This window comes from Microtus oregoni, unplaced genomic scaffold (assembly GCF_018167655.1).
Source record: "Microtus oregoni isolate MIOR12 unplaced genomic scaffold, Mior012 000003F_ref0000135, whole genome shotgun sequence".
In the NCBI taxonomy this organism is placed as follows: Eukaryota; Metazoa; Chordata; class Mammalia; order Rodentia; family Cricetidae; genus Microtus; species Microtus oregoni.
This window is the reverse complement of record NW_024543062.1, coordinates 6,204,284-6,220,889: the sequence shown is the minus strand read 5'-3', so window position 1 is coordinate 6,220,889 and position 16,606 is coordinate 6,204,284. Positions and strand designations below refer to the sequence as shown.

At 51.9% G+C, this 16,606-nt stretch overlaps 3 protein-coding genes across 3 annotated transcripts in view; 2 read left to right on the top strand and 1 right to left on the bottom strand.

Moving 5' to 3' along the window:
* Nucleotides 1-2,709: 2,709 nt before the first annotated feature.
* Nucleotides 2,710-3,921, top strand: Ppp1r35 (protein phosphatase 1 regulatory subunit 35). The gene is made up of 4 exons (XM_041648784.1): nucleotides 2,710-3,014; nucleotides 3,095-3,350; nucleotides 3,437-3,573; nucleotides 3,666-3,921. Exons 1-4 carry the CDS (start codon nucleotides 2,787-2,789, stop codon nucleotides 3,837-3,839), a joined length of 795 nt encoding a protein of 264 aa, XP_041504718.1. The 5' UTR covers nucleotides 2,710-2,786; the 3' UTR covers nucleotides 3,840-3,921.
* Nucleotides 3,922-5,797: 1,876 nt separating this feature from the next.
* Nucleotides 5,798-10,382, bottom strand: Mepce (methylphosphate capping enzyme). Its single transcript, XM_041649182.1, has 4 exons — nucleotides 8,389-10,382; nucleotides 7,050-7,268; nucleotides 6,473-6,599; nucleotides 5,798-6,382 (listed from the first exon to the last, which is right to left on the bottom strand). Exons 1-4 carry the CDS (start codon nucleotides 9,964-9,966, stop codon nucleotides 6,330-6,332), a joined length of 1,977 nt encoding a protein of 658 aa, XP_041505116.1. The 5' UTR covers nucleotides 9,967-10,382; the 3' UTR covers nucleotides 5,798-6,329.
* A 1,169-nt stretch (nucleotides 10,383-11,551) lies between these two features.
* Nucleotides 11,552-16,606, top strand: part of Zcwpw1 (zinc finger CW-type and PWWP domain containing 1) — a 29,865-nt gene continuing 24,810 nt past the window's right edge. The window contains exon 1 of the mRNA XM_041648909.1: nucleotides 11,552-11,762. The gene's annotated coding sequence lies outside the window, so the exon portion shown is untranslated. The remainder of the gene's footprint in view (nucleotides 11,763-16,606) is intronic.

Here is a 16,606-nt window from a genome sequence, read left to right as displayed (position 1 = left end):
TGTGTTCAGATGCAGGTACCACATGCATGCGTGTGCACCTGTGTTTTCAGGTGTAGGTACCACATGCATGTGTGTGCACCTGTGTTTTCAGGTGCAGGTACCACATGCATGTGTGTGCACCTGTGTGTTCTGGTACAGGTGCTACATGAATGCGTGTGCACCTGTGTGAAGCATAATTAATAAAAACTCAGGATCAGAAATTGTGGTTCAACCTGAATATCCAAAAAGCAAAACAGTCAGCCACTGGCTCTTACCTTGACCTCAGTCTGAAATAGTGATCCTGCCTGTAGGAACTTCAGAATGAGACTGTGTTTCTGAGAGCTGTCTCTCCCCATCTTATATTCCTCTCTAGGGCTAGGATTAAAGGCATGCACCACTGGGATTAAAGGTGCACATCATTATGGCTACTGAGATTAAATGTGAGTGTTACCATAATCTGGTCTGTAAGGCTGACCAGTAAGAATGTTTAAGTCTCAGATCTTCAGGCAAGCTTTATTTATTAAAATACAATTGAAATATATGTTCAGGTGCAGGTACCACATGCATGTGTGCGTGTGTGTAGAAATGAACACCAGATGTCTTTATCACGTCACTGCCCATTTTATTTGTTAAGACAGGGACTCAACGTGAACCCGGAACTCAATGTTTTGGGTAGGCTGTCTGTCTGGTGAGCCCCTGAGACTTACCTGTCTTCACCCTTTATCACTGGGGTTACAGACATTGCACCTGGCTTTTCCATAGATGCTGGGGATCCAAACTCAGGTTATTTTTTTTGGGGGGGGGAGAGGGTTCTAGATAGGGTTTCTCTGTGTAACCTTGGCTATCCTGAAATTCAATCTGTAGAAGAAGTTATCCTCGAACTCACAGAGATCCGCCTGCCTCTGCCTCCCGAGTGCTGGGATTAAAGGAGTGCGCCAGCACCGCCTGGCTCCGAACTCAGACTCTAATGTCTGTGCAGTAAGCACTTTATCCACGAGCCACCTCCCAGTGCGCTCCACCTCTGGCACCTGTGGCGTTCCTGTCTCCTGGGTATCACCTCTGGATTACGGCATGCCTGCTTTTTCTAGGGAGCTGCAGTGGGGCCCGCTACTGATGGCCTTTTTGGCAGATCCTTGAGCAACCCTTTAACAGGAATTTTCTGAGTTCTACGCTTGCTCCCTGCCCCTGCTCAAGGGATGCAGCCTTCAGCAGGTGTTTAACTTATGACCATCTAGATCCTCCACGGAGATGAACGCTCTGTTGTTTTATTGTTAAAGAACCACAGAACCAGGCAATGTTGTAGCTGGTGGTGCCTTTCTCTGTCTCATAAGAGAATAAAATGTGAAGATTAAAAAAATCATATTGTCTCCAGCCATGGCGGTGCACGCCTTTAATTCCAACACCTAGGAAGCCAAGGCAGGGGGAATCTCTGTGAGTCTGAGGTAATCATGTTCTACAGAGTGAGTTCCAGGACAGTCAGAGATGCGTACTGAGACCCTGTCTCAAGCAAATGAACAAGCGAAGAATTAATAAGAAAGGTTTCTACTCTCCTATATTCCCTCTCCCCTTAGCTCTTTTTATTTATCTTTTTTTTTTTTAAAGCTCAGGCTGGCCTCAGACTCTCTAAGTGCTGAGGACTATCTTGTGCTGATTCGCCTGTGCTGCCTCCTACAGACTGTTTCGTATTAGTATTACCACAGCTAAACTTTTGTTGTTTCTGAACTACAAGCTGTGTGCCCTTTGCAGATTGGCAAGAGGATTGTCCGCTCCAGCAGCTGCCCTGTACCCATAATTCATTCCCTATTATTGCTCGCTACTATTTTATGATATTTATGTACCACGTTTTAACCCTTTATCTGTTGACGGATATTACTAGTCTGGGGCTGTGAGTAAGGGGAGGTAAACATGTGTGTACAAGTTATCAATAGCCCAAGGCTATAGGATCAGAGGTCACAATTTTGGGTTTTAGTTTACTGGGTCTCTCATAGCCCACGGTGTCCACCAAGTCCCTATGTAGCCAAGGCTAGCCCTGAATTCCTGATCTGTTTCTGCTTTCGACTCCCAAGCTGTCATTGCTTCTCAGGTCTTTTGTCGTGCGTGGGAGGATTAGGATGTGGATTTTACTAGTGTGTGTTGAAGTGCGGTCAGAGGACAACTCGAGCGAGTTAGTTCTCTCGTTCCACCCCGTGTGAGCCTGGAATTGAGCTCAGATTGTCAGGTTAGGTGGCAAGCGCCTTTAACCTTGGAGCCGTCTTTCCGGCCACCAGGATGTGGACTTAAAATTAAGGTTCTATTTCCTAAATTCCTATAGCATTTCTTACTCAAATACAAGAGTTCAGGGACTTTGCACGAAGCCCGCTCCGATCGGTGTTCAGAAGTGACCGAAGCCGTCAGGAACGCTGTGGGGACACCGCACAGGACGTCCAGATACGAGAGCCGTGACCATTTTGTTTCGGTGAAAGAGGACTAACACTGTAATCCCAGAACAAACGCGAAGACGATTCTGACAGGTGAGAACGCCACATCCGCGTTCCCGAAAGGACAAGTAGACTTGCTGGGGATCCGTAGGGTATCTACTCACTGGTGCCCTAATGCCCCGCCTTAAGGGCGAAGACGGTGTGTGAGGGCGGAAGTGTGCCCGGAAGCTGGAGGGTGAAGCGATGGGAATGACACCCAGGAGCACCAATGGGGTGTCGCGGCGGGCTTGTTGTGTTACTCCGGTGGGTAAGGGCTAACGGTTTCCGGTAGTGGCAGCCCCCGAGGGGTCGGAGGAAAGAGGCGACCGGGACCCCAGCAGCGACGGCGAGATGCTGGGCTACGGGGCGTCCGAGTTGGAATCTATAGAGGGCGAAGAGGCCGTGGAGGCCCCGGGACCAGCCCCGGAGCCGCGAGCCCCGGAGCCGCGAGCCCCAGAGCCCGAGCCGGGCTTGGACTTGAGCCTGAGCCCGAGCCCGTTGCCCGAAAGTCCGGAGCGGCGGGGCGGCAGCCCGGGACGGCGGAAGGGGCTGCGGGGCGGCGGCCGGAGGGGGCGGCAGGTGAGCGGCGGCGTGGCCCGGCCTCCCGCTGGCTAAGCGTGCGGGACTCCTCCGCTCACCGTTCCGCCCTCTGCTCTCAGGTTCGATTCCACCTGGCGCCGCCCTCCCCGGTCCGCTCCGAGCCGCTGCTCGCGGCCGGTGCCCCAAGCGACGATCCCGCGGCGCCGCAGCCGCTGGAGGTGGCGGCCCCGCAGAGCAGCCTGGCCCTGAGTCTGGAGCTGCAGAGCGCGCGCGCCGCCGTCGCCGGCGGCCAGTTTGATGCCGCGAAGGCGGTGGAGGAGCAGCTGCGAAAGTCGTTCCAGACCCGCTGCGTCGTGGAGGAGACGGTGGCGGAGGGTGAGGCGGGCAGGCGCCCGGCCCCGGCGGCGGTGGTCTGGGTGAAGGGCGCTGCTCACCCACCCCCGCCTCTCGTGCGCTCGCAGGGTTGAACGTGCCGCGCTCTAAGCGGCTCTACCGAGACCTGGTGAGTCTGCAGGTGCCGGAGGAGCAGGTTCTGAACGCGGCACTGAGGGAGAAGCTGGCCATGCTGCCACCGCAGCCCCGAGTCCCGCCGCCCAAGGTGAAGGAAGGGATCCAGGGACCCGGGCTCCTCTCCCTGGGCTCTTCCTCCACCCCGAGTGTAACCTTGCGTTGGGCCTTACCTTCCAACAGGAGGCGCTCGGGCCGGGGCCAGACATGACCATGCTGTGCAACCCAGAGACTCTGTATTATGAAGCTCCGCACTTGACAGTGGACGGACTGCCCCCGCTAAGGCTTCAAGCCCGGCCCCGCCCTTCAGAAGATACCTTTCTCATGCACCGGATGCTGAGGCGCTGGGAAGCTTAGCCCTCAACTCTGTAGTGCTAGTCTGTACTTTTGTTAAAGTTGTTTCCTCATAGAATAAAGTTATTTCGTTTTTTTAAAAAAAGCAACTTTGCTCCTAGTTGGAAGCTGCGTGTAGGTGAGAATTTTCTGCCCCCCTCAGTGATGGCAAGTGGAAAGTACTAAGTGGGGTCAGACTTAAGTCACCTGTCTTCTGATTATAATTAGAATTTGAGACTTACCTTTATATTATGATGCCAAGTCCTAGGGTTTGGGATGCCATGCAGAAGAATCCTGTGTTCAAGGAGTTTGAGCTAAGTGGTTTCAGGCTGGGTAGGTTCAGCTCCGTGGTATCATTTGGTTAAGTATGTACAAAGCCCTGGCTTCAATCCCCAGAGTATGTGTGCAGCGTGTGCAAACACTAGTCAAAGCGCTTTGGTTTCCACTTTGGCTGGGCATGGTGAACACTTGTGCGGTAGACACAGCAAGAGCAGGAGTTCCCGGCCCACCTTAAGTTAGGGGGATACCGTCTCAAAAACCACAACAAAAATGCACCCCCTTACACACTCTGCTCCATTTATAAGACCATTTATTTCTTTTTATTTCTGGTTTTTTCTAGACAGGATTTCTCTGTAGCTTTGGAGCCTGACCTGGAACTAGCTCTAATACACCAGGCTAGCCTCAAACTCAGAGATCCACCTGCCCCTGCCTCCTGTGTGCTGGGATTAAAGGCGTGTGCCACCACAGCCGGCTATTTTGATTTTTCAAGACAGGGTTTCTCTGTGTAGCTTTGGAGCCTGTCCCAGAACTAGCTCTTGTAGACCAGGCTGGACTTGAACTCAAGAGATCCGCCTGCCTCTGCCTCCTGAGTGCTGGGATTAAAGGTGTCAGTCACCATTGCCTGACTATAAGAACAATTTTTAATCTGTCTCTTTAGCGCTGGTTGTCTTGGAACTCGTTTAGACCAGGCTAGCCTTGAACTCAGATTTGCCTGCCTCTGCTTCTCAGGCAGAGGATTAAAGGCCTGCATCACAACATCTGTTTTTTCAAATACTTCTAAACAAAAGTATTTACCCAAATGAGGATGTTATCATTAACTAATTGCTCCACAGGAGACTGTCCAGGCTTCATTTGTGTATTACCCATGTCCAACAGAACAGTGCTGAGAGTTCAATGTCCAAGGTTACAGAAACCCTTGACAAAGCAATGGAGACCTTCACTTTGCAACCACCCAAACAAGGCATTCCACCAGCGGTCCTGAAGCAGGTTTGTGCCTCTGGACTGGTACCTATCTCAAGCTTTACCCCTGCTGCCAAGCCCTCAGCCTTCTGCATCACACTCCCGTAAACATACACTTGTCCGCAGTTTCTTTAGAAGGAAACTAAGTTGGACTCAATAAGCTACACACCAAAATTTGCTCTACCCCTCCCCCCCTTCTTCAGCAGTAAGGGTACTGGCTAGTTTTATGTCAACTTGACACAAGCTGGTGTTATCAGGAGGGAGCCTCAACTGAGAAAATGGCTCTGTAAGACCAGGCTATAGGCAAGTATGTAGGACATAGTGATTGATGGAATAAGGCCTGGCCCACTGTGGGTGGACCAATCCCTGAGCTGGTGGTCCTGGGGTCTATAAGAAAGGCTAAGCAAGTTTTGAGGGACAAGTCTGTAAGCAGCATCCTTCCACGGCTTCTACATCAGCTGCCTCCAGGTCCCTGCCCTTCCCTTAAAGATGAATTGAGATGCGGATGTAGAAACTGAATAAACTCTTCCCCAAGTTTCCTTGGCCATAGTGTTCATCACAGTAGTATCAACTACAACAGGGACTAACAGTCTTCCACCCCTACAGGATATCGCTCCATTATGTAGCCCACCCAGGCTGGCCTCAAACCTCAAGATCAGCCTACCTGTACCACAACCAGCAAAATTCACCCCACGAGATTCCTACTAAGAGGTACCATCCCACCAGAAAGCACCAGACACAGGTGCAGGGGCCACTGCCCTAGTTATCAAGTTTATTGTGCTGTTCTCACATTCCAAACCCAGCTCCCTCTCCCACCGGGGGACAGCAGAAGGAAGGATTTCACAGTACCTGTGTGTCTCCTTACCAAACTTCCCCTCTAACACCCTTAGTCCATCCATGGTCCACTTAAGTGCAGCTAGGAACAAAGGCTGAGAAGCAGGAATCTCCTTCGGAGAACAGGAGGAAGGGCTAGATAATTTGACATTCCCCCTTCCCATGCCCTAGGAGGACAGAGTCAGCAAACAGTCCATGCCATCCAGCCCAGCAGGCTGGGAGAGGAAGCTGATGTAATTCCAGCACAGCTGGGCTTACTCAAGTGCCAGAGGTGTTGGGGAGAAGACTTGGGGAAGCAACTTAAGAAAAGCTCTCTTTACAAATCCAAGAAAAGAAACTTTTTGGAGTTAGACAGGAAAGACCTTGGGATAATTTCCTCTTCCCCCAGGTCTTCAGGAGCAGCAAGGGCAGCCTCCTCACACCTTCTGTTCAGAAGGCCACTTAGTGGCTGGGGGACCGGGCCTTGTGGAACAAGTACACAGGACGCTGGAAGCCTGGAAAAAGCACACAAGGCAGGTGGGTAGGACCTTGACAGTCTCCACAGGGCTAGCACCTCCCCCCAGCGAAAAGCGAGCCATTCTTACCTCTGGAGGTGTTACTTGGTGTGGCCACAAGCTCATAGCTGGAGAAGCCCACCTCTGGGGAGGTCAGGTAGGAACTGAACTGTTCTGGCTTCAGCTGGATTCGAAAGTAGTTCTTATAGATTGTTTCCTGGGGAAACAGGGAAGTGGAGGGTCAAATTTAGCTCACCACCTCTTTCCCTGGCCAAGAATGACATCCTTTTGTCTTTGCGCAGCAAGTCTGAGGTGGGTAGGGTGGTCCACACCAGCCACCTCAGGTACTTAGGAGGCTGAAGCAGGAGGATGAAGAGTTCAATACCAGCCTGCAATACAGAGCCAGCTCAGGCCAGCAGCTTAGCTAGGATCAAAATATAAAAAGGTCTGATCCCAGCCTGGTCTACAGAGCAAATTCCAGGACAGTCAAGGCTACATAGAAAAACCCTGTCTATAAAAACAAAACAAATCGAACACCCAAAACAAATGGGCTGGGGCTGTAGCTCATTGGTAGAGAGACCACTTTCCCTGCCATGTGCAAGGTCTGGGTTTAACCACCAGGAAAATAAAAACATGACTATCCCACCTCCACAGAAACCCAGCTCACCGTGAGAGACTTTCTCCTGCAGTAGGACGACCATGGTTGGGGCTCCAGGACCAGAATGCCCCCAGGGCGCAGATGCCGGTAGATCCGGCGGAACATGCGCTTTAGCCCCTCGTCTCCCCAGTTCAGGTGCACCCACTTGGTGAGGCTGAGGCAGAGCACCACATCATACTCAGGTCTTTGGGCATCCACCAGCTCATCTCGGTCCAGGACATAGTTACCCTAAGGGCCAGAGGAGGGCAAAGAGGTCAGAAGGAGGGACGAAGCACCACTGGCCCACAACCACCTGCAGACTCTGAGACAAAGTCCGACACACAACCTCACGTGGGCTCTGGTGGCCCTCTTCTCTGAGGCTCGTCCTGCCAGCGCCTTCTGTCAGTCTCATGTTCTCTCTTCTCCCTTTTCTGGTGCCAAACCAAACACACCTAAAAGGGAGCCTGGGCAGATTAAATCTAACTACTACTCATCTGAGGGTAACTGGGGAATACTGGACCGCCCAGGGGACCTCATATACACAGGCGGTGGTTCTAAAGACAGGGCGGCTCCACAGAGGCTCTTCAGTGGGCTCTAATGTTTCAGACCTATCCTTTCTCCAATGAAGTGAAAGACTTAGGAAAGCTCTGGAAGGTAAACTCATCACTACTTCCCAGGAAGGCATTTTTTTCAGGCTAAGCCATGCGCACATATTCCTCTGGATGGGCTAACAACCGCTCAATGGAGAAAGCTAGTGGAGACGGGGACACATGCTCTATCAGGCTGGGAACTCTCCTCTCCTGTTATTCAGAGTCAGCATGGAAAAGACCGAAAGACAAGCCTGCTGGTTCCTGACCAGTAACTTAAGCAGCGTGTGCTGTATCTAGGGAAACAAAAAGCAGCTGATGCAAATGAGGCCCCTACCAAAGGCCCCAAACTACATGTATTGGAGTGCCACCAGTCTCCCCCAAAGACACCCAATCTCATGCTCCCTCAGATGTGAGGACAAAGTTCTACCTGGACAGAGCAGTAGAGGTTACTCTCAAGGGAAGGTAGACTGTCTGGATTATAGTCCCCACTGTAAGCAGGGCATGTCAGTCCCCATATTGGGGCTGAGATCCTTGGATTCAGGAGAAAATACCAGATGTTAGAGCCTGAAGGTAGAGATCCCATTTTCCAGGTTATAGGAGGAGAGACAACACCCCCAGTAGATTTTTTGGCCAATCCAGACTGTTTTCTCCAGGAGATGGTTCTTGTAGGAACAGATGCAGGAATATACCTCTAGGTCATGACCTTCCCCCCAACACATTCCTATTTAATCTCATCTTCACACTTGGACCCTATTCCAAGAGCCTTTGGACTCTCTTACCGTGACGAAGACAACATTGTTGGGGAAGACAGATGTGTCCGCTCCATCCAAGGGCACTTGGGGTGCAGCAATGGGACCCCGGCTGGCTGTCAGTGAGGCTGGGAAGCAGCTCCTTTTTCGGATGGTGGCAGTCCCTTCTGTCCCTGGGTCACCCTCAGAAGCCTGGGCTTGGAGACGAAGCTCCTCGGACAGGTAGTGTCGGATATTTTGGCGGGCAGAGTGGATAAGCTGTGGATCAATGTCCAGCCCAACCATGCGGGCTGGGCCCCACTTGCAGGCAATACTTAAGGTCAGATGGCCAACATTGCAGCCCAGATCTAGGACGTCCCGGCCTTGAAACCACTCTGGCTTCAACACCCTAAGGCGCACGTCCTCACAGGAAGGATTGCGATAGCCATAGTATTTGCAGTAATTCCCATACTGGAACTTTTGCTGTTGCTTTTTGAAGCCAGTTGCAGGTGGTGGGTGGTGATGGCGGCCTCCCCCACTCCCTCTGCCCTTTTCCTTGAAACCCTGGCTTCCACCCCTAGCCCCTGCCTCCGACTTGCTGGAAGTCCTGCGGCGTTTGCGGTGTCGGGAGGAGGAAGATGAGGGTGCAGAGGTAACTGAGGCAGCTGGAGGGGCAGAAATGGAGCCTGAGGAGCCCTGCAGGGCAGATGGAAGGGGAGACACAACTTCGTCCCTGCAGTTGATGGCTGTGTTGAGTTCATAGGGTTGAGGGGCATCGCGGTTCTGGCCTCTGTGCTGCTGCTGCGTGGCACCCTCCCCTTGGAGTGAGGGGGTGAGAGGGTCAGCGGGCAGCACGGCGTGGCTATCGTTCCCTCCAGACGCCTGCTGCTGCTGGTGGTGCGGCCCCCGGTGTCTATGGCGCTTGCGACCGATCTTGAGTGGCGAGGCCAGAACTACATGGGCCTCATCAGTGCAAGTGTTGAGACTGAGCGGGTCAGTGATATCTTTGGGGATGAGGATCTCCACAGGGTCTCGCCCCTTGGCCGGAAGTGGGGATGACTTTGGGGTCTCCGCATTGAGCGCTCTACTTACTTCCTCATCCAGGAGGCTATTCAGGTTCAGTGGATCAAATATATTGCCCCCCAGAAGAAAATTGGAGGGTAACACCGAGTCGCAGTCCGAATTCACCCGCCGGCGCCTCTTGAAGGCCGGATGTTTGAAGCCTCCACCGCTCCCTCCCCCCACGTTACAGCTATTTCTTCTCTTGCCCCCGCCACCCCCGGGGGGTCGGTGGGGCTGGTAGCCATTGCGAGGTCGAGGAGGGGCCGGGGGACCCAGGTCCGTCCCGCCCCCTCCCCGTCGCTCCTCCTCCACGTCCGCAGGAGCGGTGGCTCGCCCGTGGGACTCCCCATGTGCCTGTGCCTGGGGGCCGCCCCCTCCGCTGGCTGCGGCCCCAGCCGAGTGCGCGCGTGGGCCCGGACGGCGTTCCGTCCCGTCGCGGGGCTCCCCGGAGGCAGCCTCTCGGTGCGATCGCACCTCGGGGCCGCCCCCTCCGCCAGACTCCTCTTTGAGCGGCGGCGGCGGGGCCGGCACCAGAAAGGGCTCCTTCTCCGCCGCCATCTCGATCATCTCCTCCCCGTTTAATTCCCCCTTCCCAGGCGAGGGGACTGAGACGAGATCACGGGGAAGCCCCCTGCAAACCCTTCCGAAGCCCGCCTCCCTCCCGCCCCTTCCCCGAGTGCGCGCGCAGCTCTGCCTCGCGCCCAAGCGCCTCCACCTCCCTCCCGCGACACACCAAGCGCACCCCACTCGCCCGCGAGACCAAAACAAGATGCCCGCGAGACCCGGACAAGCCGAGGCGCCAACTGCGCGTGCGCGCCGCCACCCTCGCCGCCGCCACTACCACTCCGCCGCGAGCGCGCACGACGGGCGCGCGGTCCGCTCGCCCAGGACCCACGCATGCGCACGCCGCCACCACCCGGGCTGCGCGCGCACGGGGGAGTGCGAACCAACTTAACGGCTCCGAGAGTTTAAACACAGCCCCCCCTCCCCGGCCACCTCCCCCTCCCCCAGCCCGAGACGCCCACTGCCCGACACGGACACCCCACTTCCCTTCGCCGCCACGTCCAAGCCCTACTGCTAGCCTTTGTCTCTGCAGTGCGCTCCCACCCACCGGAGGCGGGGAACGGGAGCCGCCGTGAAAAGGTCTCCTTGACACCCGACCCTGGTTCCCGAGGAATGGGGCTCCGCGGTCTCCGCCCGGCTCTAAACCCAACAACCTCCCCGCCCCGCCTCCTTCCTCCCCCATCCCCGCCCCTCTCAGAGCGCGCCTGCGCACAAGCCTCCGGGGCTTGCGCGGGGAGAAGGGGCGACACGTGCTGGAGGCGATGCTCCGCCCCTTCAGCCCTAGGGGCGGGGAGCGTGACGTCGCTTCCTCAGGTTAGGTCCACGCAGCGTGCGTCAGCACGCTCCCGAGGGGGGTGTGTCTCCCCAGCGCAAGGGGCGGGTCCGTGAATTATTCATGGACAGGTCTCCGTCCCTCTTCCACCCGTCTAGTTAGAATTAGAAGGACTTGTGGTAGCTGCAGGGAGGCGAAGGAATCAAGCACACTCCCTCAAGAACTGTTATCAATAAAATGCAATACATAATTTAAAATAGCCTTTCAATTGAAAGCAATAATAAAAAGCACTAAAGCATCTGACGTTGTCCAGGTTCTCCCTCTCCGGAAAAGGCCCAGTCGTCATCGCAACCCTCCTTCCAGCAACAGCGAACACCTAGAGAACCACGCCTTCCTCCCGCCCCGCACCTACGTCTGGACTCGGGCGCCTGCGCCTCCGTCCCCACCCGCTAGTGCAGCTCCTGCAGCAATTTACACACGCGCGAGTGTGGGCGGGAAAGGCTAAGCACTCGCTTAGGGCCCCCTGCCCCGGCCAATGGGAAGCACTGATCCGATGCCGAGTCCCCACAGTGATGGCAGCCAGTTCCTCTGCCACTGGACAGGCAAGAGTGGAGCTCAAGATGGTCTCAAAATGCAAAAGCGTGAAGGAAACGAAAAGATAAGGGTTATTGCATGAAAACAGGAAGGAGGCGATTTGAGACAGATTCGGGAACGAAGTGTCCCAGGCGCTCTGTTGCCTAATGGACAAAACGGCACCTGCGAGGAGGATTCTGGGACTTGTAGTTTCACGAGACTTTAGTATGGAAAATGGCGGTATATCTCAGCTGCGCAGACGCAAAGAGGCTTCCAGCTGCGCATGCGCATTGTCTTCGAGAGCGAGAGCGCGCGCCGCTTGGCGGCGGAATTGGTTCGTGTCCTCGCGCCTTCTCTAGGTGGCGGGAAAAGTAGGTCGCGGTGGAGAAGGTGTGCGGAATGGCAGTGACAGCGTAGGCTGCGCCTCCTCTTTAGGTCCTCGTCGCCCCAGAAGGTAGTTGGCTTTTATCGAGCCGCAGAGGAAGGTGTTAGGTTGGCCGAGGAGGAATTGTCTCTTCAGAGCTGCGGCCGACCCTTTCTCCTCAGAGTCGCTGATCTTCAAACCACTCGCCACAAAGACAGCCCCGTGTCGTGGCGGGAAACGAGGACTTGAGGGACAGTGAGGCCGAGCGTGAGCTGAGGGCAAGAGGCTCTTAGGGTGGGATTCTTGGTCAGGATGAGGGAACGGCGAACCGCCGCTGACGCTCTGAGGGGGCACGGGGAGACAAGGGTGCTTTGACTGGGTGAGACCTCCCATTTTAGTCCCCCCGCCTCCCCCCCCCCCCAGACAGGGTTTTTCCGTAGCTTTGGGACCTGTTCTGGAACTCTCTCTTATAGACCGGCTTGGCCTCGAACTCACTGAGATCACACCTGCCTCTGCCTCTCGAGTGCGCCGTCACCGCTGGGCTGAAAGCACCAATTTTAATTTTTTATTTATTATTTTTTTTTTTTTTTTGATTTTTGAGACAGGGTTTCTCCGTAGCTTTTTTGGTTCCTGTTCTGGAACTAGCTCTTGTAGACCAGGCTGGCCTCGAATTCACAGAGATCCGCCTGCCTCTGCCTCCCGAGTGCTGGGATTAAAGGCGTGCGCCGCCACCGCTGGGCTGAAAGCACCCATTTTTATTGTCTGTCCCAAAGAGAACTGGTGAAGGACAGGTAGAGGACCAGTGAAGGTTCTTATTTTGGGGTTTCTCCGTGGGGCTGGGTGTTTATGGCACCGCATCCTGATAGAATGGAAGCCGAAAGGGCGCGCGCTCTGCCAAGGAATAGGACTCAGGCTGCTTTAAGTGAGAACATCCCTGAGGGCCAGCCTCAGGTCTGGGACAAGGTGGGGCGGGACACGAGTGGCAGCAATTCAGAGACTGATGTCGAGTAGAAATGACATTAGCTGTGATGAAAGAAACTTGCGCTGGGCGGTGGTGGTGCACATCTTTAATCCCGGCACTCAGAAGACAGAAGCGGGCAGATCCCCGTGAGTTCGAAGCCAGCCTGGTCTATCTACAGAGTAGTTCTCTGTGTCACGGAGAAACCTTGTTTCGAAATCCCCCCCCCCGCCCCCGCCCTCCCCGAAGAATACTGCTTTTCCCCGCAAGTGACCACATCTTTGGACTTCCTCTCTCCGCTTTTCTTTCCTCTCCCTGGGTTTCTCTGTGTAGCTCTGGCTGCCCATTAACTGGCCTTGTAGACCAGGCTGTCCACAGAGATCCACCTGCCTCTGCCTCCTGAGTGCAGTAATGAAAGGCGCGCGCCACCACCATCCGGCTTCTTTCTACTCCTCCAGCCCCCACCCTGAACTAATAATAATACACTCATGGGTTTTATTTGAAATTTTCTGAGGAAAGTTTAGCTTGGGTAATGACTTCTGAAAGCCAATTTGGTCAGGGTAGATGGACTTCTAGTCTTTTTTTACTTGTTAAGTGTTTAAAAGGTTTGCAGAAGCCGGGCGGTGGTGGCGCACGCCTTTCATTCCTGCACTCAGGAGGCAGAGGCAGGCAGATCTCTGTGAGTTCGAGGCCAGCCTGGTCTACAAGAGCTAGTTACAGGACAGGCTCCACGGCTACAGAGAAATCCTGTCTCGAAAAACAAAAAACAAAACAAAACAAACCCCAAAAAAGTCTGCAGAGCATGCATGCGTGCATGCTCACAAAGAGAACTTCAAAAATAACAGTTAATCAAATCATGAGAATAGGCAGGCGCTCATAGGCTGTTAGACATTAATGTCAAAAGACCATTAACTCCATCTTAAAGGAAATGAAAATTTTAAATGAATTTTATTTTAAAAGGTTTTATTACCCTTATCTATTTATTTGTTGTGTGAGGTGTGCTTGTGTGTTTGCGTGTGCACATATCATACAGCATGTGGAGGCCAGAGGGCAACCTGTTTTCCCCACCCTGCCTATGTGGGCTCTGGAACCAATCTCAGCTCCTTAGGCTTGGCGGCAAGCATTCCTGCCCTCTAAGCCATCTCGTCTGTCTGTCTGTCTATCTGTTCTCAGAGGCAGGGTCTTGTCTGTATCCCTGGCTCTTCTGGAAGTCACTTGTAGCCCAGACTGTACTCAAAGTTCCAGCAACGGAATTCATTAGTCTCTCAAGTGCTGGGATTACAGCCATGAGCCCCTGACTGTCTTAAATGAAAAACTTCAATACAGGAGGTTTTTCCTTTTTCTTTATTTGGCAAGGGTTTTCTGTAGGTCTCAAACTAGAGCTCACTCCCCTGCCTCAGTGCCCCTATAGCTGGAATTCAGACATGACTCACTGTCCTAGCTTACAGGAGGTTAAAAATAAGTCTCTTTAAATCACAGGGTCTTGCTTTATAGCCCTCAAATTTAAACTTTAGATCCTGCCTCAACCTCATGAATGCTGTTATTAAATAGAATCTTTGTGATTTTTAGAAAATCTTGGAATCTATGGTAATAGACAGTACTGAAGGGGCTGCTTTTTTTTCTTTTTTTTAAAATATTTTTATGGTTTATTTAACTTTATTTTATGTGCATTGGTGTGAAGGTGTCAGATCCCCTGCAATTGGATCTTCAGACAGTTGTGAGCTGCCATGTGGGTGCTGGGAATTGAACCCGGGTCCTCTGGAAGAGCAGTCAGTGCTCTTAACCACTGAGCCATTTCTCCAGCCCGGGGCTGCTTTTCTTTAAGGAACAGAGAATCAATATAAAGAGGGAATAATAGCATATTCAGGAGGGGGGACATTATAAAGTGGATAATTAATGTTTTTTTGACAAATATTGACAGAGCTAAATTAAATTAGTTCACTATACCAGGTTTGTTTAAAACTTTTATTTATAAACATTTTAAGTTTACGAGCATATGTTATATATGGTAATGGTTTCATTGTGATAAATTTGCACATGTATATAATTCGATCATATTCACACAACTATCCTCTCTTATTCCCATCTTACCAGTAGCTTCACCATTGAATATGTTTCTTTCCTCAGCAACTAGTGCTGCCTTCAGATCTTATGAGTCCCCCTCCCTGCTTTTTTTTTTTTTTTGTTCACTGGGGTATGGTCTCGTGTAGCCCATGATGGCCTTGAATTTCTCATCCTGATTAGACATTTCTGCCATCATTCTCAGCATACCAGATTTGGTCTCTTATACTCTTAAAAATCTGTGGAGGAGTCCAGGAAGTTTTATTATAATCATTTTTTAAAAATATTTATTTATTATGTATACAATATTCTGTCTGTATGCCTGCAGGCCAGAAAAGGGCACCAGACCTCACCACAGATGGTTGTGAGCCACCATGTGGTTGCCAGGAATTGAACTCAGGACCTTTGGAAGAACAGGCAATGCTCTTAACCACTGAGCCATCTCTCCAGCCCCCTATAATCATTTTTTAAGTATGTGTGCAAACCACATCTAAGTGAATGCCTTCAGAGACTGGAAGAGGGTGTCAGATCCTGGGGAGCTGGGGTTATAGGCAGTTGTGAGCCACCCATGAATGTCGAGAACTGAACTTGGGTTCTCTGGAAGGGCAACAAGCACTTTCCCTTAACGTCAGGGCTATCTTTCCAGGTGGGATTGCTTCTTTTTTTTCTGTTTTCCTCCTCGTATCCATTTCATATGAGAGAAAAGAGAAATTAAGACCTCAAATGGAGGGCTGGCGAGATGGCTCAGAGGATAAGAGGTCCTGAGTTCAATTCCCAGCAACCACATGGTGGCCCACAACCATCTGTAATGAGGCCTGGTGCCCTCTTCTGGCCCACAGGGATACATGCAGGCAGAATATTGTATATATAATAAATAAATAAATCTTAAAAAAAAACCTCAAATGGAGACTGGGGAGATAGCAAGTAACTACCTACCACACAAGTAGAGGATCACTGACACCCACACAAAAAACTGGACGTGGTGCTGTGGGTCTGTGGCCTCAGCACTGTGAGGTGGAAACGGATGGATACTGGGGACTTGTTGACCAGCCAGTCTATCTGAAATGGCAAGCTCCAGGTTCATGGAGAGACTCTGTTCAAAAATATAACGTGGAAAGCGAAAAGAGACTTCATGTCATTTGCTTCTGCCTTTACACTCTAACAAGTGCAGGCTGGTATTTTGTATATTTTTTAAACTAGTTTTTTCTCTCTCCAAGTCAGCGTTGTAGTATTTGCTATTGTAGAAGAAGCAAATTCATCTCAGACAGGGAGCAGCAGCTTGACTTATTAGAAAGTAACTTCTTGACTTTCTCTTCTCTATTGATTGGGTTAGAAAATTTGAAAGTAATGTTCTTTACATCCCAACTTTAGATTAAGGGGAACCATTTACTTACTATACATCACTGCTTATAGAGTTGTGATGTCTTATTTCTGTAGTAGTAGTCCATAACTTTTCCCTTTACAAAAAATTAATTAGATTGATTCATTTTACTTGTGAGCATTTCATCTGAATGTTATGTATGTACACGATTTGTGTGCTTGGTAACCTGTCAAGGTCAGAAAAGGGCACCTGATCCCCTGAATCAGAGTTACAGATGGTTGTGAAATACTATGTGGGTGTTGGGAATTGAGTCTCAGTCCTCTGCAGGAGCAACAAATGTTCCTTCCCCTCCCTCTCTCCCTCCCTCCCTCGGTGTGTGTGTGTGTGTATGTATGTATGTGATAGAGAAGGTTATACTTTGTAGCTCTGACTGGCTTGGAACTCACATCAGGCTCTTCTAGTCACAGAGATCTGCCTATTTCTGCCTCCCAAGTGCTGGGATTAAAGTGTGTGCCACCATACCTGGCACATCTGTAAGGTTTTTCTTTTTTCTTTTTGTAGTTTTGAGACAGGGCTTCTCTGTGTAGCCCTGGA